This window comes from Bos javanicus, chromosome 3, assembly GCF_032452875.1.
Source record: "Bos javanicus breed banteng chromosome 3, ARS-OSU_banteng_1.0, whole genome shotgun sequence".
Lineage (NCBI taxonomy): Eukaryota > Metazoa > Chordata > Mammalia > Artiodactyla > Bovidae > Bos > Bos javanicus.
In genome coordinates, this window is record NC_083870.1 from 57,481,708 (window position 1) to 57,504,736 (window position 23,029).

The window sequence follows — 23,029 nt, forward strand, 5'->3', positions numbered from 1 at the left end:
CACACAAACAAGTATTAAGAGCTGTTAAGATGGTCTTCTACTTAAAAAAAAATCCAACTAAGTAAATTTTGTTTTCTTTGTCAATTAATATCTTTTAATATCTATGTCAATTAACATAAAATTAACATCTTTTATTGTGTAATAAAAGGCACTATATATTTATGTATAAATTCAGACTCTAAAATCTGAATTTGGTATAGCTGGATTTGGCAATTAGAACACATACTTTCATGTTATGATACTTATTCAATTTTTTTCAAAAGATTCAAGTCTTCAAAGATAAAAAAAACATGGCTGATGCTTGATTTTAAATTGGAATTATTTGGGGAAGATGCATTACTTTAAAAACTGCCACAATCACCTAAAGTTTTATCAAATTTTCACCTATGAAAGTCCTTCTGTCTGCCCACAATTTCCCTATTCAAAGATCATTCCTATTTTATTAGTGTATGATGCCTTCAACCACGTTCTCTTTCAATCAGCCTCAGCCAGGTCTTGGCATACCCTGAAGAAATACGAAAGGCAAGTCAATCCTTGTATTTTTAAAACTTTAAATTCTAATATGTGTACATTAAAATTAAGATTATATGATGGTTCTATAAATTCACTTGGTTTTTAGATTAAAGGCACAGACTTCTGTAGAAATTGTGGAATTCATGCTTTTCAACTGTGGTGTTGGAGAAGACTCTTGAGAGTCCTTAGACTTCAAGGAGATCAAACCAGTCAATCTTAGCTAAAGGAATCAGCCCTGAATGTTCATGGGAAGGACTGATGCTGAAGCTGAAGCTCCACTACTTTAGTCACCTGATGTGAAGAACTGACTCATTGGAAAAGACCCTGATGCTGGGAAAGATTGAAGGAGGGAGGAGAAGGGGACGACAGAGGATAAGATGGTTGGATGGCATCACCGACTCGATGGTCATGAGTTTGAGCAAGCTCCGGGAGTTGGTGATGGACAGGGAAGCCTGGTGTGCTGCAGTCCATGGGGTTGCAAAGAGTTGGACACGACTAAGCGAATGAAGTGAACTGGACTGCTGTGGAAATGGTTAGATGGACAGAGGGACATATTTGCTATATTATGTTAGTGATAATGTATTTTCCATCATGTTTGGATACCCGAAAGTAGCAGACAGACGTCTAAACCTCTCAATATCAGAGGGCTTTGAAACCAGATGATTTTTTTCTTTCCATTAACGATACTCTAAAATGATTTTTTAAAAAGCTTATACAGACTAAGATTAGGTTAATAATGTCAGTGCCTTATAACTTAGATGCAGAAGTTATTTGTTTTTGCTCCTCTTTATACTATTTTCAAAGCTGTACTTGTTTTCACTGTAAAATATTCAGGGAGGTTTTCTCTTTTCTGCTCATTGGTGTATTTTTGAGAAATGTCTTTGATATTGCTTTACCATTCTTCAACATATTAACTAATAAAATAGGTTAGTAAGGGCACAATATTGAATACAGGTGTAAATATTTTACTGATAAGGCTAAATCACCAAAAAATTCAATCTACTATGCTAGATTGTAAAACTGAGGGCAGCAGAGATTTTGCACCGTTTATATACTAACTCCTTCTCAGCAAAGCAACTTGCACAAAATTAGCATTAAGTAAATCTAGAATTTAAAAATAGGTCACAAGAAACTGGGAAACAAATTTTTTAAATAGTGCTGATATTCACAGGTCTCAAACCTTACTTACAGAGAAACTGGTCACAAAACAATCTAAGGAAATTTATACAAGGAAGTAAAATCAAAGAAAGTCTGAGGTTAGAGTAACTGCCCCAGCCACCAACTAGGAAGCATGAAATGTGTCAAAGAAGGAAAAGAAAAAAAAAAAAAAGGCAAAACAAACTCCTAGTGGTTTCATTTTTTTCTCTATTCTTCAAGTAAAGGGAAGAGAAATACAGGGCAAGGAAAAAAATATATCACAAAATACAGGCATGCCTCAAGGCTTTATGTGATAACAAACTAAGAGGACTTTTCCTTTCCAAAGTATTTCAGACTTACTGCTAATAAAGTTTGAAGAAAAGCAAGTTGGTTATCTAGAGGGAAAGAATACAACTAAAATCAGGAAATGGGAATTTTTGTCTAGACTAATATTTTTAATATTTAGCTACAGTTAAATTTTGTTTCATGCATTATATAAATTCTAGAAAAGCTGTGTACAAATGAAATTGTTGAAAAAGTCATTTGTATAATCTTATTTTTAAATTTAAATTCTCTGAAAAAATTTTGTTCTCAACAATACAATGCAGAGAGATATTATCAACATCTTTTCTGGATATATCAAAAGGAAATATAAATTTTAATAACAGTGGTAAAATAATTTAGAGTAATCATAGGACCTTGTGTACTGTTGAAACAATGATTTTCTGGAACTTTTTCAAGTAAAAAGTAGACTACTGTTATCTTGTAATGGTGCTTGTTAAAGAAAGTTTTGTGCTGACATTTGACAATAGTTTTTCCATCATCACTAGGCACATAAAGGCATTTCAAATAAAGATATTCTGTTCAAACATTTAAATCCAAAAAATCCTTATTTAACGTTTTTTCTGATTATGAAATTAGTATCTTAAAAACCAATTCATATTTTACTAAGTTTATTATTAGCAACTTTAGAGATTAATATCCTATTTTAGAGTCTCTTGCCATCTCTGGTATTTAAAATTCTGATCTACAAAAAGCTTGTTCAGGGAAGTTAGGCTATTCTTTATGATGAGGTCCTGTAATTCTGAGGTGAACTAGCCAGTGATTTTGAAATTAACGTCTTGTCAAAGATAATTCTCCAGCAGTAGCTAATTAAGAATCTTTAAAGGGCAACTGTCTAGAAGAAAATAATTTATTCTGCTCATACAAACTGCTGGGGTAAATCTCATAAGACATCATTCTCCAACACCAAGTCACTAGTTTTAAATTTCACTCTAAACCAAGTCTTTTCCACAATAAGAGAGCCACAACAGACTTCCACCAGCACCTTGGTAATATGCTCCTAAGGCAGTGACTCTTGATGACAGTAGTGGTAGTGAGTTGGGAACAGAAGGCGGTGGGAATGTCACGTCTCTTAACAAAACATATCCCTTTGCTTGTTAAGAATGAACTTGTTAGCTTCATCTAATAAATTCAAACTTGTTTATACTGTGCTCTAATTCAAGTCTGATTAATCTCTCTGAACTTTGGAAGAGACTTAAGCTATATTAAATTAGAGGCTTTATAAATAAAATCTTTAAAAAAAGTTTTACATATATATCTACTTATATATCTTCACATATATATATAAAATCACCGAACTACTTTATTTATCATATATCCATTCAGTCCTAAAAGACCACTCAGAAGTTGGTTTTATAAAAAATATACCAGAACTTATTTATCTAAATGGGATTCCTCTCCTTCAAATCAGCCACCTGGGAGTCCATGCTGCCACCGTCTGAATGTTTTTGGAACTATTCTTGGTGACAATTCCTTTAGTCAGTTTGAATCACACGTGGAAAGGCAGTCATATCTAATTTTTAAGGTACACATAAGCATTCGCAAACTTGACTCATTCTCATCTTAATTACTATCTATTTTTCTCTTTCAAATATAATAAATCTATCTCCAAAAGACTTATTTTCCATTACCATTGAGGTTATCTGCAAAATATGACACAGCTTTTTAGAAGCTCTTATAATTTTTATTTTTTTTAGCAATAAGTGGATTGCTAAAGTAAGAATACTGACATCTCTTAATATGATTATTGTCACTGATTTAATGTATTAAGTCCTGAAAAGTCCTGAAAAGTTTAAAAAATACAAAAATAATATCCTAAAGTCCTATTCTAGTCTTAATGATAGACTGTAACTTGCATAAGTGAAATCTTCTACAAGACTTAAAAGTTATTAACCTAAAATATTTTTTTATTTAAAAACAAAACAAAACAGTACTTACTGATGCTCTAGTTTCCGCAGCTTTTGCTTTTTTTAGTCTTGTTTTTGCAGCATCCAAATCCAGTCTCTTATTTTGTAATAGTTTCCTCTCTTTCTATAAATATAGGAAAGAAAATAAAGCCTAATGATGTTAAAAATCCACTAAGAGCACACACATTTAAAGTACTATTCTCCCATTAAACAATCATCTGATGAACAAACATCTATGATTACAAAATTAGCCATTAAGTGACCTTTCAGGTGTCAGACTCCATTTTCGCACTATCTGCAATTTAAAAACGATAGAGACATTCTAGATCTGGGAAAGATGGCAGGTGATGGCAGAAACAAAGGAATATTAGTTTTAATATTCTGTGATTTTGCTCTTTGTTGAGGAATGCTTGGCAATATCTTCCTGGTTGTCATAATTTGGGGATGGATGTTACTGGCATCCACTGGGTAGAAGCCAGAGATGCAGCTACATATCTTACAACGTAGTACAGTTCTTACAACAAAGAATTACTCGAACTAAAATGTTAGTAGTGCTCAGCTTGAGAAACTGTTTCAGCCTGTTACAGATAATCTAGGAAGTACCTAAGGTGAAGAAGGTAGAGGCCCTAGGGCAAGGCTCCTTGCAACCCCGTGCTGCAGCACCACAAGCAACTCTGCTACTCCGAAAACAGAATTTCACATTTATTTAGAATGAATCATGAATAAATGTTAGTATGGTATCTTAGAATTCCTCAGGGGAATGTTAAGCTTCTTCATAATATACTAGTTTATAAGATTTTACTGTTTGCTTTGTTAATTCTTAGATTCCACATATCAAATTTCATCCTGTTGACAATATAATACCTTTTCAATCATATTTCATCTTTATGATTTTTCCTTTGTTTCAGGCCAAACACTTTTTATACACAGATTCAATGTAAACATACTAAGTTTCTATAATAAGAAACATGAAAATTAAGTTTGAAGGAGTATTTACAATAAAAATCTTGGGAAAAAATATTCACCTAGGACACTACTCTCCATCATTTAAAACACAACTTAAACTAAAAAAATAATAGACTAATAGATTAGGTTTGGGAAGTGATTTTTTTTTTTTTCTTATATTTAAGAAATAAAACACACCTGTGTTAAAAGAAGATAGTAGACTTCTACGGATACAAAAAGACAGGAAGTCTAATGGCCAGAAAATATAGCTTCTAGTCATTATGATTCTGGCTCCCAGTTTAAATGTATGGCTATACTATGACAATAATTTGTGCCACATTTTAATAATCATTCCAGGAATTTGTTTATAGATTTCAGGGCTGATAATGAACAAAAATGGATGTAAAGACATCTCAATAACACTACAGGGACATAGAAGTGGAGTCTGTATCATTAATAATCCTCTATTTTGGTTAGTTTTATATTCTGTTGCATTATACATCTTGCTAGATTGTTTAGTTCTTCTGATTACTTAATTCTTCTAATCTGCTATATCTACAAAGTCATTAAGAGTGCAACTGCTCATTAAAAACTACAAGTTTTTAACCTGTAAGTATATACCCTAAATTGTTTTACTAAAAAAATGAACATTTTCCAACTCACAGCAATTGTTTTGTAATCGCCTTCTATAAAGTTTCTTAACGGAGTGAGAAAATTTAAGGCTGAAGTTTGAATCAGCTCTCTGTCTGCTGTTCCAATTCGTTTTTGTGTTTCTCCACATTTAATAAGGGCGTTACCTGCAAAGGAAAAAAAGTTTTTTGTTTTTTTTTTTAAAAACACTGTCTGGTAATGTCAGAAAATCATGTTAAGATAAATTAGCTATTTGATCTGCCTTAAAGTTAGTTGTTACTTGTTTACTCAAGTAAAAATCAAATAAAATTAATTGTAGGTAAGATAGTTTTGGGCTTCCCAGGTGATGCAGTGGTAAAGCATCCACCTGCCAGTACAGGGGATGTAAGAGATGCGTGTTCAAACTCTGGGTCAGGAAGATCCACTGGAGTAGGAAATGGCAACCTGCTCCATGATTCTTGCCTGGAAAATTCCATGGACAGAAGGAGTCTGGTGGGCTACAGTTCATGGGGTCACAAAGAGTCAGACATGACTGAGCGACTGAACACACACACACATAAAAGATAGTTTTATTTTGAAAGTAAATTTAAGATTATAAATATGTAAGTGAAAATGACAAAGCAAAATTCTTTATCATATCATAGTTAATTGTACTAACTCTACCAACGGGACAAAAGAGGACAGATACACTTAAAAATATTTATAGTCAAAGCTCAAATAGTACAGATATGCTTATAAAAGTATAATTCTTAAAATATGTTAATAAGTAGACCAGGTAAAAATTCTTCTGTTCCTGTATTTATGTACTTATTTCAAGTGTCTATAAATAATAGTATACATTTGTATCTTAAGTTAGAAAAAAAAAAATCTGTTCAGCAGCACACACCACCTAGTATTTAAATAGGACAAATTCAGTGGAAAATAGAGAAAAAGAGAACCTCAAGATAGGTTCTAATGGAAGTAGGACTAATCTACCTCTAATAAGCTTTAGTTCTGTGGATCTTAATTCCTTTATGTTTGGATGACATTAGATCTAACTTGTAAGGAAGGTAATAATATAACTTGTAGTTAAGAGCTCAATTTCTGGATATAGATCTACATTTGAATTACTAGCTCTGTGTGATCATAGATGAACTATGTAACCTGTCTAAGATTCAGTTTCCTTGTTCTTACACAGAGATAACAAAATTTACAAGTAGGATTTAAGTGAGGATTTACTAAAATAATATTTATACAGTGCTTAGCCCAATTCCTGGAGTATTCAATTGCTGCTGCTGCTGCTGCTAAGTTGCTTCAGTCGTGTCCAACTCTGTGCGACTCCATAGACAGCAGCCAACCAGGCTCCCCCGTCCTTGGGATTCTCCAGGCAAGAACACTGGAATGGGTTGCCATTTCCTTCTCCAATGCATGAAAGTGAAAAGTGAAAGTAAAGTCGCTCAGTCGTGTCTGACTCTTCGAGACCCCATGGACTGCAGCCTACCAGGCTCCTCGGCCCATGGGATTTTCCAGGCAAGAGTACTGGAGTGGGGTGCCATTGCCTTCTCCGTTTCAATTGCTAGCTATTATTAATTACTAATAGATTCACAAAGCCCAATTCCAATAATCAGGGTACATTCAGTGGAATTATTAGAGGTATAAACAGGTTAAGCAGGTTAAAAAAGAAAAAAATTTAGAAGGCTTTTGAATGTTTTTGCTCTACTAGACCTTCATCTTGGTGAAGGAAAACAGCTGGGTCATTCATGTACCTTTATGACCCCTGCACCTAACTGAGTTTGGCATAAGAAGGCAATTACAAATCTGATCAATATATAAAGTTTTCCTGAAATTTACAGTTAAAATTTAGAAGTAAAACTACAGAAATTTAAAGCATTTTCAGACTTCTGAAAGAACTGTATTTTGAAGAACACAGTGTAAAAAAGTTTCAAAGTTGTATATCTACAAGCTAGTTAATGGATTACCAGCATTCATTACTCAGGTCCTTCTGACATAAGGACTACTGAAACTAAGTTCATTTAGTCTCCGAATTTATGTGCTATTATAAATCAGGTGGCTTTCCCAGGAGGTGCTAGTGGTAAAGAACCTGCCTGCCAATGCAGGAGACGTGAGACAGGTTCTATTCCTGAGTCAGGAAGATCCCCTGGAGGAGAGCTTGGCGGCCCACTGGGGTATTCTCATCTGGAGAATTCTATGGACAGAGGAGTCTGGTGGGCTACAGTCTATAGGGTCGCACAGAGTCAGATATGACTGAAGTGACTCAGCATACATGCATGCATAAATCAGGACTATGTATGTAGAAAATCACTTAATTTACCTATCGTTTCACAATCCAAATAAAGACCAATTTCTCGCAGAAGTCTTAACAAGCATTCATATATAACCACTGTTAACATTTTTGTGGTATTGACATTACTTGTGTAATAAAAGCACTAGTTCAAACACTTAGTTTGTGCCATGCACATTATAGAAATAAGTTCTCAGGAAAGCTTTAAAAAGAAAAATCAACTCGAGGAGACACAAACAGAAACTGCAATATGTCTCAAGAAGTATAACAAAGGAGTTGTAAGATTCAATGGGAATACCTATTTAGACCTAAAAAGATAATGTGAATTCTCAGAATATATGCTTAAATATATTAAGTCATACTGTATATATTTGGTGGTTATGTTTATCACTTCATCTAAAATTTTAACACAAAATATTTGAAGTTAAAACTGATTCTACTAATACTAGGTAAATGTTAATGATGTCTCTAAGTAAGTAAAGATCTAAAAGTAAAGATATCTCTTAGCAGACATTTGCCTTTCACTTACCATATGCTGTTCCAGGGCCAAACTCAGTCCCTGCATCAATCATATATTGTCCCAAAAGTTCTGGGTTGTTTATACGACTTGGAGCTTTTCTATCCAGTTTCTCATAAACAAATTCTTCTATCCTGGCATCTAGAAAAAAAGTTTAAATTACCAATGATTTCAAAAAGCTATTTGAAAGACTCTTGTTCCCCTGCTAGCCATTTATCACTTTGTAAAATAAATAAGAAATTAGTATGCTTTCAAGTACGTATCTTAATATATACTTTTTCATTTGCGTGTTAGAATATTATATAACTCTAAGAAACTTACATTTTAAAAATATGATAAAATATTTGGGCACAAAAACATTTTAAAATGAAGTGCATTTCCCTGGTAGCTCAGACAGTAAAGAATCTGCTTACAGTGCAGTAAACCTGGGTTCAATTCCTAGGTCAGGAAGATCCCCTGGAGAAGGAAATGGCAACCCACTCCAGTACTCTTGCCTGGGCAATCCCATGGATAGAGAAGCCTGGCGGGCTATAATCCACAGGGTTGCAGAGAGTCAAACATGACTGAGTGACTAACACTTTCATTTTTCAAGAGTGTTATAAATATTTTAAGGGATTTTAAGTTTCAGAAAGGGTTGGTACTCACTTCATATCTAGTGAAGCTGCCTTAGACCCATTCATATAGTGTCTAACTTTTACTTTTTGAATATGTGTTTACAATTTTAAAATCAGGGATTTCCAGCTATAAAAATATGGATATAAGGTCCCTAGAGAAATTGAAGAGTTGTATACTTCTGCCACTGTTACTGTGCTTTAGTTTGCTTATATGCTCAATTTCCCTCTTAGAGGTTAAATATTGGGAGTTTAAGGAGTGGAATAGTCCAGACTTAGAATAGTCTACAGAGATCAGCAATATGATTTTTTGGCTTAATTTTATTTAATTATGTTTAAAGTATATAAATATCTGAGCATGTATTCATTCAAAAGATTTTATCATTAAAAATAAGTTTAAAACACAAAAGGTTAAGAGAGTAATAGGAGTTATCATAAATGAAAAGAAAAAAAAATCATTAAAATCTGAGTAAACTCTTGGTTATCATATTTAAGAAATTCACATTTACATTGCTACCACAGTGAGATATTTCAGAGACAAATAAGAAAGTAAAAGTTTCCAGAAAAAAATGCTTAAATATAAATTAAAATTATGATCCCAAAAGAAGTTACATAGGTTCCTTCTAAGCACCTCACATAATTCCTCCACAAGTTTCACACAGTGCACTGAAAATTTCAAAAATAAGTTGAACCAGTAACAGAAACACTTCAGAAATTGGCAAAAGTGTTCATTTTAATAAACAAAATATGCTGTTGGAACAATACTTGGATTTGTGGTAGACTCTGGTGCAGCATCAGAAGAGTTTTTAAGTAAGAATTTAAAAACCTTTAAATTAGTTAAAACCAAAATGAGTCAGTTGAAAACAAAACCCCTTAGAAAATGTTAACGAAATCTGAGAATTTCCTTTTCTGACTGTGAGAGTGATTCATATCTTTGCCACCTGTTTACCCACTTGGTCAAAAGTTTAAAGCCAAATCCCATGTTGATTTCATTCAGTTTAAAAAAAAAAACTGGTGTATTTTAAATAAACATTTCATTTAGGGTATCAAAAAGTCCTAATAAAATCTTAACAAGAAATGCAGGCAATTCCACTATAATGCAATGTACACTTCTGAAAAATCCTAGGTTCTGGAAAATCATACACTAAAAATAACAGGGCTTACAGAAAAAAGATTCAGTCTAACCACTGAAAATCTGTGTAACTTTATAATGAGAGCACAAAATAAAACACAAAAACAACTGTTACTAAACACTGAAATAAAATTATGTGAGCTACAGTAATTCTTTCTACTGACATCCTTTCCAACACTGTTGGTGACATTATTTGCCAACCACAAAAACATGCTGTAGGATAGACTATGTATTGGAGGAACTATGGCTAGAGCAAAAAACAAGAGGAAAAACGTCTACTGCTTTCGTTTTTTTTTTAGGTGCCATGGAGCCTGGTGGGCTGCCGTCTATGGGGTCGCACAGAGTTGGACACGACTGACGCAACTTAGCAGCAGCAGCCTTAAATGAGGAAGATATAATAACACACAGTGTCTAAAGACAATAGGCCTCAAAGAGTAAAAGGACTACTTTAAAGTCACCACAATTTAATTAAAATGGCACAGTATTAATATTTAGTATAGTGCTTGGGCTTCCCCAGTGGCTCCGCATTATAGAATCCACCTGCAATGCAGGAGATGTGAGTTCATTCCCTGGGTCTGGAAGATGCCCTGGAGAGGGAGATGGCAATCCACTCCAGTATACTTGCAGGGAAATTCCATGGATAGAGGAGCCTAGTGGGCAGTCCATGGAGTCGCAAAGAGTCTGAGCAATATAGTGCTTGAGGTTTATATAACAGCAAAAAGTTTAAAGCTTGGAGGTAGTATCTGAAAGAAAGTTTATGGCATTTCACGACATGGTCACAATAACACTGGGGAAAGGGAAAAGGAAGGCAGGAACTGTTGCTGTTGATTTTGTCCTTTAGTTTTGATCTGTAAAGCTCCCCGTCAATATACCTGGTTCTAGTTCAAGTTCTACTTTTAATTAGTTATGCTACATTGAACAAAATGCTAACTTGTGAGTTTCAACTAAAACAATCATTGTGCATCTTATTTGCCAGGTTATTGAGTTAGGTGATCTGAAAAGTTTTATGGAGATGTCTGAAAATCAAATGGAGTAACTTGTGTAAAAAGATAAAACTTAAACATTAATAGTTGGTAACTGCTTAAGTTTCTATGTAATTTTCCCTTAATTATATAGGGGTAGTTCTCCCCTGGATGAGGAAGGAGGATTATCTCACAGGCTTTCATAACTCTTAAAATTCCAAAGCTGCTGCCTGGAATTTCAATAGGATTCTCCAAAGGCCTTAAAAACGTTATCTCTCAATTTCTTAGAGGATACCCAATAAAGTGTTTATCACCCTCTTTACCAAAAACACACATACAAAATAACAGAGACCTCAAAGCCATAACTGGAAAATGTTTCCCAATAGCCATTAAAACTTCTTAAAAAACACATTAAAAAACCTATTAACAGTATCTTTTAATAAGATTAGTCAATAATGTAGACAAAAGGTAAAAAGTTTCTTACTTGGATTTGGCTGCAATAACACTTCAGTTTGTTTCATTATTTTTTCTGTCCATATTTTGGTACATTCAGCTTTGCTAAGGAGGTTCTCTAAGTGAGCATCCAATTCTGTCTTCTCTGCCTGGCCAAGCTTTTCTTCTGTGAACTGTTATTGATTGTATAATAAAAAAAATTAAATATACCCCAAATACACTTTAGGAATCTATATCAGTAATTAAAAATAAAACTCAAATCCAAACAATCCTGGACATACAAATAATTGTTCTTAAACTGTTGCATATGAAGGCTGTTTTTTGCCCCTCTGGTAATATATCCATACCTCTTAGGATATGATAACCCTAAGGCACTTAGGATAAATCATATCTCATAGTTAATACATATCCTCAGTTCTGCTAAAATGTATGGTGTGAATGATAGAAAATTTGCCATACTATTTTGTATAAAAATAAAGAATATAAATATTTTTTACATATAAAGGTAGGATAACCAATCGTAACGAGTAAACATTTTTGAGCCAGCTGGATCTGAATTCAAATCCTGCTGCTACTGCTGCTGCTAAGTCACTTCAGTCGTGTCCGACTCTGTGCTACCCCACAGACAGCAGCCCACCAGGCTCCGCCATCCCTGGGATTCTCCAGGCAAGAACACTGGAGTGGGTTGCCATTTCCTTCTCCAATGCGTGAAAGTGAAAAATGAAAGTGAAGTTGCTCAGTCGTGTCCGACTCTTCGTGACCCCATGGACTGCAGCCTACTAGGCTCCTCCGTCCATGGGATTTTCCAGGCAAGAGTGCTGGAGTGGGGTGCCATCAAATCCTGACTGTACTGCTAACTATGTGACTCAAGCAAGCTTTTGAATATTTTTTTCCTCAGGTATCTTTCATTGTAAAAGAGGCACAATACATATCTTAAAGTGCTTTAAGAATTTAAGTAAGGGTATGTACGTACATCGCTTTGTTCAGTGCCTGGTAATTATTATTTTGAATTTAAAAAGGGCTATTATGACACCACCCTTATGGCAGAAAGTGAAGAGGAACTAAAAAGCCTCTTGATGAAAGTGAAAGTGGAGAGTGAAAAAGTTGGCTTAAAGCTCAACATTCAGAAAACAAAGATCATGGCAGCTGGTCCCATCACTTCATGGGAAATAGATAGGGAAACAGTGGAAACAGTGTCAGACTTTGTTTTTCTGGGCTCCAAAACCACTGCAGATGGTGACTGCAGCCATGAAATTAAAAGACACTTACTCCTTGGAAGGAAAGTTATGACCAACCTAGATAGCATATTCAAAAGCAGAGACATTACTTTGCCAACAAAGGTCTGTCTAGTCAAGGCTATGGTTTTTCCTGTGGTCATGTATGGATGTGAGAGTTGGACTGTGAAGAAAGCTGAGCGCTGAAGAATTGATGCTTTTGAACTGTGGTGTTGGAGAAGACTCTTGAGAGTCCCTTGGACTGCAAGGAGATCCAACCAGTCCATTCTGAAGGAAAACAGCCCTGGGCTTTCTTTGGAAGGAATGATGCTAAAGCTGAAACTCCAGTACTTTGGCCACCTCATGCGAAGAGTTGACTCATTGGAAAAGACTCTGATGCTGGGAGGGATTGGGGGCAGGAGGAGAAGGGGAAGACAGAGGATGAGATGGCTGGATGGCATCACTGACTCGATGGACCTGAGTCTCAGTGAACTCTGGGAGTTAGTGATGGACAGGGAGGCCTGGCGTGCTGCAATTCATGGGGTCACAAAGAGTTGGACACGACTGATCGGATCTGATTATGTTTAATGTGGCTTTGTATCATTGGCATTTTAACCACATCTAGTTAGACAGGCTTCTACGGGATATTCTGAGAAACTATCATTTAACTTGTTTCCATAAGATGTGTTCCAGCAATTGATTTATGGATTAACATTTGGAACATCCTGCATTGCAGGTGGATTCTTTACCAACTGAGCTATCAGGGAAGCCCAATTCATACTACAGAAGCATCTTTTTAAAGATCATAAAATGTAGTTAAATAGACTCAATGTATCAATTTTTATTATCTTGAGTATATTTGTTTCTGAGGAAAGGCAGCAATGCCCATATAATAACAAAGAGGTAAAAAGTATTTCTGCGTAGATTTTATGGAGACTTCTGGACACTTTTAATTAAATACTAGAAGCAATGACTCAGGCTGTTTATCATGAATAGTTTTTCTCTAGAATATGTGGTTTTCCATCAAAACACAAGTATATCACTATCACTAATACTATACTCATTAGTCATGACTCTTCTCTGGTGGCTCAGACAGTAAAGAATGTGCCTGCAATGTGGGAGGTCTGGGCTGGATCCCTGGGTTGGGAAGATCCCCTGAAGGAGGGCATGGCAACCCACTCCAATATTCTTGCCTGGAGAATCCCCATGGACAGAGAAGCCTGGTGGGCTGCAGTCCATGGCGTTGCAGAGCTGGACCTGACTGAGCGACTAAGCACACAGCACACATTTCTGTATAACAAAATTTAATGTTCACTTTTTCCCCCTCTCATTTCTTAAAATATCTTCTGTAGTTCCATTTTTCTGAATTTTATTATCTGTTTCTTTCAGCATCCTTCTTGGTCTAATACAGATTTCAACTGATTATCAGTCAGCATTTTTAGCTCAAAGGTCCTTTAGAATGTTATTCTTAGACTTCTGGTACACCCTCACTAAAGGTCTTATTCAAGGCCTAGAAATAGCTGCAATAGCTTTTGTAAAACTTTAGGTCTTTAAAGACTGGCCTGTAGCCAACCCCTGGGTGGAACTGAGAACAGCAGGGCAGACCGTAATTCCAAAGCAATTGCCTAGGCTCCTACAGTTGCAGCGTACTGTAACTGAGGACAGTAGAAGCACTGGAAAAAATCAAAACCCTGACCCCAAGGTCAGCTAGGTAATGACGCAATCTAATTCTTAAGAGAGATGCTGGTGTTTTTTATAGATCCCTGAAGATTCTAAGCAACAGACCTATCAAAGGTATACATTAAAATTTTACATATTAGAAATCTGCCTCCCATGGTTAAATAGATTATTTCCCAGATGAAGCAACATCATTTATAAAGGATGATCTATCAGTAGAAAAAAATTCTCCACTTAGCTCCTTAGTAAGCAGGTATATCTAATATTGTATTTGTTCATTCCTTTCATTCTTCCAACAAATATTTATTAAACACCCAGGTATATGCTAGGCATTATTCTAAGCACATGGGTTTCAACAGCTAGAAAACAGACAAGCTTTGTCTCTAAGAAAACTTAAATATTAACAGAGAAGAAAGACAACTAACAAAGTACATACATAATTTGACAATAAGGATACGAAGATAAAAAGATGGCGGACAGAGGACCAACACAGGGGGTCCTATTGTTTCTTGATCCAGGGACTGAGTGAATTTATGGAACCCTTAAGTATGAGTGAGACAGTCTGATTATAGGAGGCCTGTTTAGAAAACAGTAGTTCTATGGGAAGGACCATGTATTTAACTACCAACAATAAATTCTGATGTTTACTTGCTTTTTTCTGAGAGTGAAAAACAGTTGCTCTGCATTTTGAATCAAGTACTCAAAAAAAAAAATCTTGTTACATAGGTAAGAATCATAAATTAAGTGAAGAAATTGAGAATGGTTTAAAGTTTTGCCCTAAAATGTCAGAGTTGGGATTTAATCTCATATCTGTTTGAATCATAGTCTTATTATACTATGAGCTACCCTCTCAGTAAAATACTTGATTTCAAGCAACTGATATTTTTCTATCACATTACCTAAACGTATTCTGTGCTTCCTTGTTTGTTTCTTTGTTCATAGCACTCTGGTGAGCTGTATCCTATAGCTTACCTCTCCTTCTTACATAATATTCAATAATAATCAAATTAAGGAGTAGTTTAACTCTAGCTAAAAAATAAAATAAGGGGGAGGAAAAGGGACATAAGAGCATTGCTAATGCCATCACATATTTAAGTTGAAAAAATTTAAATTTTATTATTTAAATGTACAACTGTAAAAGACATATTTCCCTTAATTTTTACCATTGTGGGGACTTAAGGATTTTTTTTTCCATTGTTAATCACAAGGTATGACATTACAATAATAAAACAGTACAGTATTTAGTACATAAAATTTCCTCTAAAACATTTTAAAGAACAAACTATAGAAAATGATGAGTTACATCAACTAAATTAAGGAGAATTATTAATCCAAGATATTTATGGAGGATACATATATTTTTCTTCTACTGTATGTGAAATATATATTTAGCATATAACATGGTTCTTGCCCTGAAGGATTTTATGATCTTGTTGTTGCTGTTGTTCAGTCGCTAAGTTGTGTTGGACTCTTTGCAACCCCATGGACTACAGCACGCTGGGCTTCCCTATCCTTCACTATCTCTCAGAGTTTGGTCAGATTCATATCCATTGAATTAGTGATGCTATTTATTTATCTCACCCTCTGTTGCCCTCTTTTGCCTTCAATCTTTCCCAGTATCAGGGTCTTTTCCAATGAGTCGGCTCTTCTCATCAGGTGGCCAAATTATTTGAGCTTCAGCATTCAAATTATGATGGTATCTTTATCAGAAGGACAAGACTTTTTTTTTTTTTAAAGAAAGATCCCTTTCCTAATTATCAAAAATTTTAAATTTTACCCTAAAAATTTCAATTTTCAAAATCCCTAAAGTCCAAAATCATTTCTGACTTTGTAGTCAATTAGTGATGATAGTTGTTCATTGCAAACCACACTTGATTTTAAACACGTATTAATATTTCAATGAGTGTATAGCAGTACCATTTAATAATCAAAAGCTTCTGTGAAAAACAAGCTACAGTGAAAGTGAGAAAGCAAAAAAATCATAGAAATCCAAACATCACAAAATGTGATGTGGTATTCTTTCATAATATTTCATTAGTAACACAGTACAATGACTCAAGAAAGTTCAACCCTCTCTTTTTATATATTTTCTCTAAATACTGCTTTAAGAAAAGGATTGTCTTTGAGTCAGCCACATTATGCCAGGTACTGTAATCCTTCCTTTACTAGCACAGACACATAGCCTATAGTATGAAATAAGGAGCCTGGATTCTATGCTTGGATTTACTAGAGAGAAAAAAGGACAAGTAAAAACGCTGTGTGATCAAAGACATCTACTAACATAAACTCTAACCATCAATTCTCTGGGTAAAGTAATTGTGTAAAAGAAATTTAAAGTTCTTGGATGCAAATGTATAACACAAACTCTGGATGTATTAGTGAACTCTAAACTAGATATTAAGAAGAGGTGGCAAGAATACACAGAAGAACTGTACAAAAAAGATCTTCACTACCCAGATCATCATGATGGTGTGATCACTCACCTAGAGCCAGACATCCTGGAATGTGAAGTCAAGTGGGCCTTAGAAAGCATCACTATGAACAAAGCTAGTGGAGGTGATGGAATTTCAGTGGAGCTCTTTCAAATCCTGAAAGATGATGCTGTGAAAGTGCTGCACTCAATATGCCAGCAAATTTGGAAAACTCAGCAGTGGCCACAGGACTGGGAAAGGTCAGTTTTCATTCCAATCCCAAAGAAAGGCAATGCCAAAGAATGCTCAAACTACTGCACAACTGCACTCATCTCCCACGCTAGTAAAGTAATGCTCAAAATTCTCCAAGCCAGGCTCGAGCAAAACGTGAACCGTGAACTTCCTGATGTTCAACCTGGTTTTAGAAAAGGCAGAGGAACCAGATTATCAAATTGCCAACACCTGCTGGATCATGGAAAAAGCAAGAGAGTTCCAGAAAAACATCCATTTCTGCTTTATTGACTATGCCAAAGCCTTTGACTGTGTGGATCACAATAAACTGTGGAAAATTCTGAAAGAGATGGGAATACCAGACCACCTGATCTGCCTCTTGAGAAATCTGTATGCAGGTCAGGAAGCAACAGTTAGAACTGGACATGGAACAACAGACTGGTTCCAATAGGAAAAGTAGTACGTCAAGGCTGTATATTGTCACCGTGCTTATTTAACTTCTATGCAGAGTACATCATGAGAAACGCTGGACTGGAAGAAACACAAGCTGGAATCAAGATTGCTGGGAGAAATATCAATAACCTCAGATATGCAGATGACACCACCCTTATGTCAGAAAGTGAGGAGGAACTAAAAAGCCTCTTGATGAAAGTGAAAGTGAAGAGTGAAAAAGTTGGCTTAAAGCTCAACATTCAGAAAACTAAGATTATGGCATCCGGTCCCATGACTTCATGGGAAATAGATGGGGAAACAGTGCAAACAGTGTCAGACTTTATTTTTGGGGCTCCAAAATCACTGCAGATGGTGACTGTAGCCATGAAATTAAAAGATGCTTACTCCTTGGAAGGAAAGTTATGACCAACCTAGATAGCAGAGACATTACTTTGCCAACAAAGGTCCGTCTAGTCAAGGCTATGGTTTTTCCTGTGGTCATGTATGGATGTGAGAGTTGGACTGTGAAGAAAGCTGAGCGCTGAAGAATTGATGCTTTTGAACTGTGGTGTTGGAGAAGACTCTTGAGAGTCCCTTGGACTGCAAGGAGATCCAACCAGTCCATTCTGAAGGAGATCAGCCCTGGGATTTCTTTGGAAGGAATGATGCTAAAGCTGAAACTCCAGTACTTTGGCCACCTCATGTGAAGAGTTGACTCATTGGAAAAGACTCTGATGCTGGGAGGGATTGGGGGCAGGAGGAGAAGGGGACGACAGAGGATGAGATGGCTGGATGGCATCACTGACTCAATGGACGTGAGTCTGAGTGAACTCTGGGAGTTGGTGATGGACAGGGAGGCCTGGCGTGCTGCGATTCATGGGGTTGCAGAGTCGGACATGACTGAGCGACTGAACTGAAACTAGATACTTCTCAATTGGTTCTTAATTTTGGCTGCTCTTTGGAATCAAGGGAGCTCTCAAAAACACTGATGTCAAATCAAGTCCCAAGGATTCTAATTTAACTGGACTGAAAGTATAGCTGAGACTGAGAACTACTGTTTTAAGCTCATACATAATTATTTTAATATCAGGTTAACAAACCATCTTCTATCTAGTTGTTTACTAAATTAGTGAGAATAGCACCAAAGCATGTGAACACAGTTTTGGGTAACACTAAACATGCAGAGTTTTTACAGAATGAGAAAATGTATGGCCTTTGAATACATTTTGTATTATTAGAGTTTCAGAGACACGGCAAAGTTACTGCAATTTAAATTCTATAAAAGAAATGTAACACATATATATGGAATTCAGAAAGATGATAATGATGACCATATATGTGAGACAGCAAAAGAGACACAGATGTAAAGAACAGACTTTTGGACTTTGTGGGAGAAGGCGAGGGTGGGATGATTTGAGAGAACAGCATTGAAACATGTATATTACCATATGTGAAATAGATCGCCAGTCCAGGTTCTATGCATGAGACGGGGTGCTCAGGGCCAGTGTACTGGGATGACCCAGAGGGATGGGATGGGGAGGGAGATGGGAGGCGGGTTCAGGATGGGGAACACATGTACACCCATGGCTGAGTCATGTCAATGTATGGCAAAAACCACTACAATATTGTAAAGTAATTAGCCTCCAATTAAAATAAATTAATTAATTTAAAAAAAAAGAAATGGAATTTCAGAATTAATTAAAAAAAGAAGTGGAATGAGAGAGAGTGGAATTCCTTCCACATAGGATTTGACAGGAGTTGGTGGAGGCCAGCATCAGAATTTATCTTCATATCTCCAGCTTAGATACACTATTGTGCTTGCTAAATCAGATGGAAGATAAAGGTTAGAGCTACAACTAAAGTTTAGAGACTTGCCTTATCAGAAAACAGCTGGTGTTCATCAATTTTATAGTGTAACTTAGCAGTTAAAAAAAGTTAGAAAATGAACTCTCTTCCTTTAGTAATTTAGTATGAAAATATTACACAGATATAAAGAATATATATCATTTAAGGATGGTTAGCAAAATGTTTTGCTTCAGTATCAATTCTGAATTAAAAACGTACCCACTTGAAAGATTTATCAAATGAAGAACAAAAATCTACAAAATGGAAATTTACTACAAAGAATAATTATGACAAATTGAGAGTAGATTATGAAGTCCTTGAGGGCAGTAACTGGGGTGTCATTCATCTTTGTATTCTTCAATATCAAGTACGAAGGAGGTACTCAATAAATATAGGTTCAATTAATGAGTTTAATATTTTAGATTACCATTAAATCAACCCCAACATCAGCATATATAATGATAGAAAAATACTAATGAAAACAATTATTTAACATGTTAAATGATTCAAAGAGTAAACTTTGCATATAGCTACTATTTGCTTGGCTAAAATGACATAAAAATTAACACCAAAAAACAACACAAAAATTATGCTGGATACTGTGAGAGGGGAAGAAGATGGCAGAGTTGATTCCTTAGGTCATACGATCTTATTAATGACATGAAAGCCATAGAGTAACAACATTTTAGACATGTTAGAGACCCTACATAATAATTCATTAGAAGAAAAATGCCACACGATCATACAAAATTTAAGAATGACACAGGAATTGCCAAAGGTATTCACATCAAGTTCTTGCGGTCTAAGATGGACTTCAAGTTGTATTCTGAGGGAAGGAAAGGTTACAGAAAGGGAGTGGAGAGCATTCAAGATGAATTTAACTGTATGAACAAAAATCTAGAGTTATAAAAGTACAAGATTTTTTGAAATTAAAAAATAATTTGATGGAAATACAGTGTTTTACATGAGGAGAGAAAAGACAAGGCTGGAAGGAAGTATTTAATTCTCAATTAAGGAATCTGGACTGAAAAGATAGGATTTTAATGGCTTTCAAGACACTTTACCAAGGATAAATTACCCGATCCTTTTGTATTCTATTGATGGCATTACGAACAACAAAAACACCCAAACAGACTGTTAAGGAATGATATACCCCTATTCATTTATACATTTACCTTACTTTTTAAAGTACTAATGTATATAAACATATTTTAAAAGAGTGAGAGTTGAAAGATGGGACTCATTTATATACTTAAATAGTCTGATTTTATGTTTTAAAATAGGGAACATGTTTAATTTTTAAGTTAGAATCTGTAAGTAAAATGAAAGAATATGGCAGTTGTCTAACCAGAGAATGGCCTATTCCTTAAGGTGTAATTTGATTTAAACAGATTTAGAAATATCAAAGCTAAATTCCATCCCGACTGTTCTTATTGCTTATACTGAGTAACTGGCCTAGCTCTTACACTATTCTTAGCATTAAATCTGGCACTTTGACACTACACTGATGTCAACTTAATTTAGAGTAGGAACTCAGTTATTGACTACCAAAATGAGAAAGCAGTGTTTTGTTGAAAACTACACACAGCACTCCAAATTGCACATTACACTTTGGAACCATCTTTATTTCCTTACATATTTTAAAAAATTGCAGAAAACGTCAAACATGGAAGTATAATAGTATAATAACATCTCATGAACCCATAACCCAGTATGAACCGTTTGCCAATGTTGTTTCAACTACCCACCCTTCCTTCTTCTGAAACATTTTAAAGCAATTCTCAGACATGATAGTTTACAAATATTTAAAAATGTATCTCTAACAGACACAGACTTAACATAAAAAGACGTATCAAAGGAGCCTGCTCCTCCTGATATTTTTCCCTTAGTAAGTGGCTCAAGCCAAAACCTCAGAGTCATCCTTGACTCATCTTTCTCTCATACTTCAGAGTCAATATAATATGCAATACTGGTTAGGTTTTGAACCTCCCCTGCTATCATTCTTATTTACGTTCTATCACCTTTTGCCTGTCCTATGGCCACAGCTCCTTAACTAGTCTCCCTAATATCCCTGCAACCTCAGATTCTCCACTTGCTACCTCTGCCTGATCTGTCACTTTCTTGAGGTCTTTTTGCATTTGAACCTATTAGAAAGGCTTGCCCTTACCATCCCGGCAACAACCACTACCCCCGCCCTTAACCTATACCTTTTGGCCTTTTTCTACATCACCGCCTGATGTATGTACTAGTTTGTTTTTTCCTGTTAGACAGTAAGCTCCAGGAGCGCAGACATTATGTTGATTATGAAACACTAGTGTCCAAAATGGTAGTGACACACAGGCATGCAGTAAGCACTTAAGTATTTAAGGCTGAAAATTATTTGATAACTATCAGATTAGAATTTTAAAACTTCTTCCTAGAAAATCTGAAACAAGTAACTGAAACTCATTTGGAAAGTACATCTTGAGAGCTTTGCCAGATTTTAAAAATCGAGTCTATCAATTATTTAAATCAATTTGTAATATATATGTCCTATTTAAGAAGTTCGGATTATGTACCTGAAAACATATCTAAAAAAATATGTATGTATGTATGTATTTATGGCTGCTGGGGCGTGTGGGATCTTAGTTCCCTGATCAGGGATCTAACCTGTGCCCCCTACAATGGAAGCATGTTGTTTTAGCCAGTGGACTGCCAGGAAAGTCCTCTAGCTGTATTGAAAAGAGTGGGATTAAGCAGTGCCAAATCTGCATTCAGCACCTAGAATCACAGGGAATCAGCACTAAAACAACACCAAAAGCTCACAATATAGGCAGCCATTACCCTGCTCTAGTTCTACCATTCTTTGCCAAAAACGGTGCAATGTAAGATTAACTATGTGAATAAAACTGGAGTAAAGGGGACAAGGAAAGTAATAATGCAATACACATGATTTACATTTCAACTTGGCATGTTACATAAGAAAACTATTTTTGTTTTTTCTTTACAAAAGAGAATCTTGTTGCTACTGTGACTGTCATTAACTTAAAACACCAGACTGTTTATAACCCGTGTTGTGGTGAAATTTACATCTGTTCGTAGATTTAACTTAGTTGGCATAATGTGGGTGATGACTGTAGAAAACTGTCCAAGTTCCCTAGAACCGACACTTCCTTTATTTCTGAATACGATGAGACAGTCAACTTTCCCCCTTAAAGTGTTACTTGAAAAATGTCCCTGTGACTATAAGCACAACATGAATCTTCTTCTTGCTCCCTGCCCTACGGTCAGCGCTTCCCATTTCGAAAGTGAGTGGGAAACCCCCCAAGCTCTGTGGCTCTGGCAGTCTGGACGCCAAGTGGCGATCTCCATTTCTGCCACGGACAGCCAGGACCGGGAACCTTCCTCTCAGGGTGAGAGGACGGCAGGGAACTGCGTTGGCAGCTCCCTGGGTTGAGGGGCAGGAAAAGGAAACTTCCTTCTTGGACTTGGCGAGGAGAGAGGGAGACGAAATGAAAAAGTGGGGGTGGTGCAAGAATGGTCTCTACTACCCCGCGGACTCGCAAAGCCTCCGCCCGCCCGGGGAGGGAGGGCACAGGAGCAGCGGCGCCGTGGGGTCAGAAAGGCCGGCGGTGCTGTGCCTCGGCCCGAAGCCGAACTCAAGGTGTCCTCCAGAGAAGGGAGGAAGCTCCGGGCCCTGTGCCCACTCCGCCTCGCTTCCCCGGCAGCGGCAGTTGGGCAAGAAGCGTGAGGAAAACGGCCGCCAGGCCCAGAGGGGCACAAGGCCGCGCCCATCACCCGGGCCTCCGG

The 23,029-nt window shown here is 36.1% G+C and overlaps 1 protein-coding gene across 3 annotated transcripts in view; it reads right to left on the minus strand.

Annotated features, from left to right (window-relative positions):
- Positions 1–23,029, minus strand: part of SH3GLB1 (SH3 domain containing GRB2 like, endophilin B1) — a 49,276-nt gene that overhangs the window by 25,682 nt on the left and 565 nt on the right. For all 3 annotated transcript variants that reach the window (XM_061411380.1, XM_061411379.1, XM_061411378.1), the window contains exons 2-5: positions 11,462–11,603; positions 8,285–8,413; positions 5,508–5,641; positions 3,931–4,023 (exon numbers count right to left, since the gene is read on the minus strand). In XM_061411380.1, coding sequence (XP_061267364.1) covers positions 3,931–4,023; positions 5,508–5,641; positions 8,285–8,413; positions 11,462–11,603 — 498 coding nt within the window. The remainder of the gene's footprint in view (positions 1–3,930; positions 4,024–5,507; positions 5,642–8,284; positions 8,414–11,461; positions 11,604–23,029) is intronic.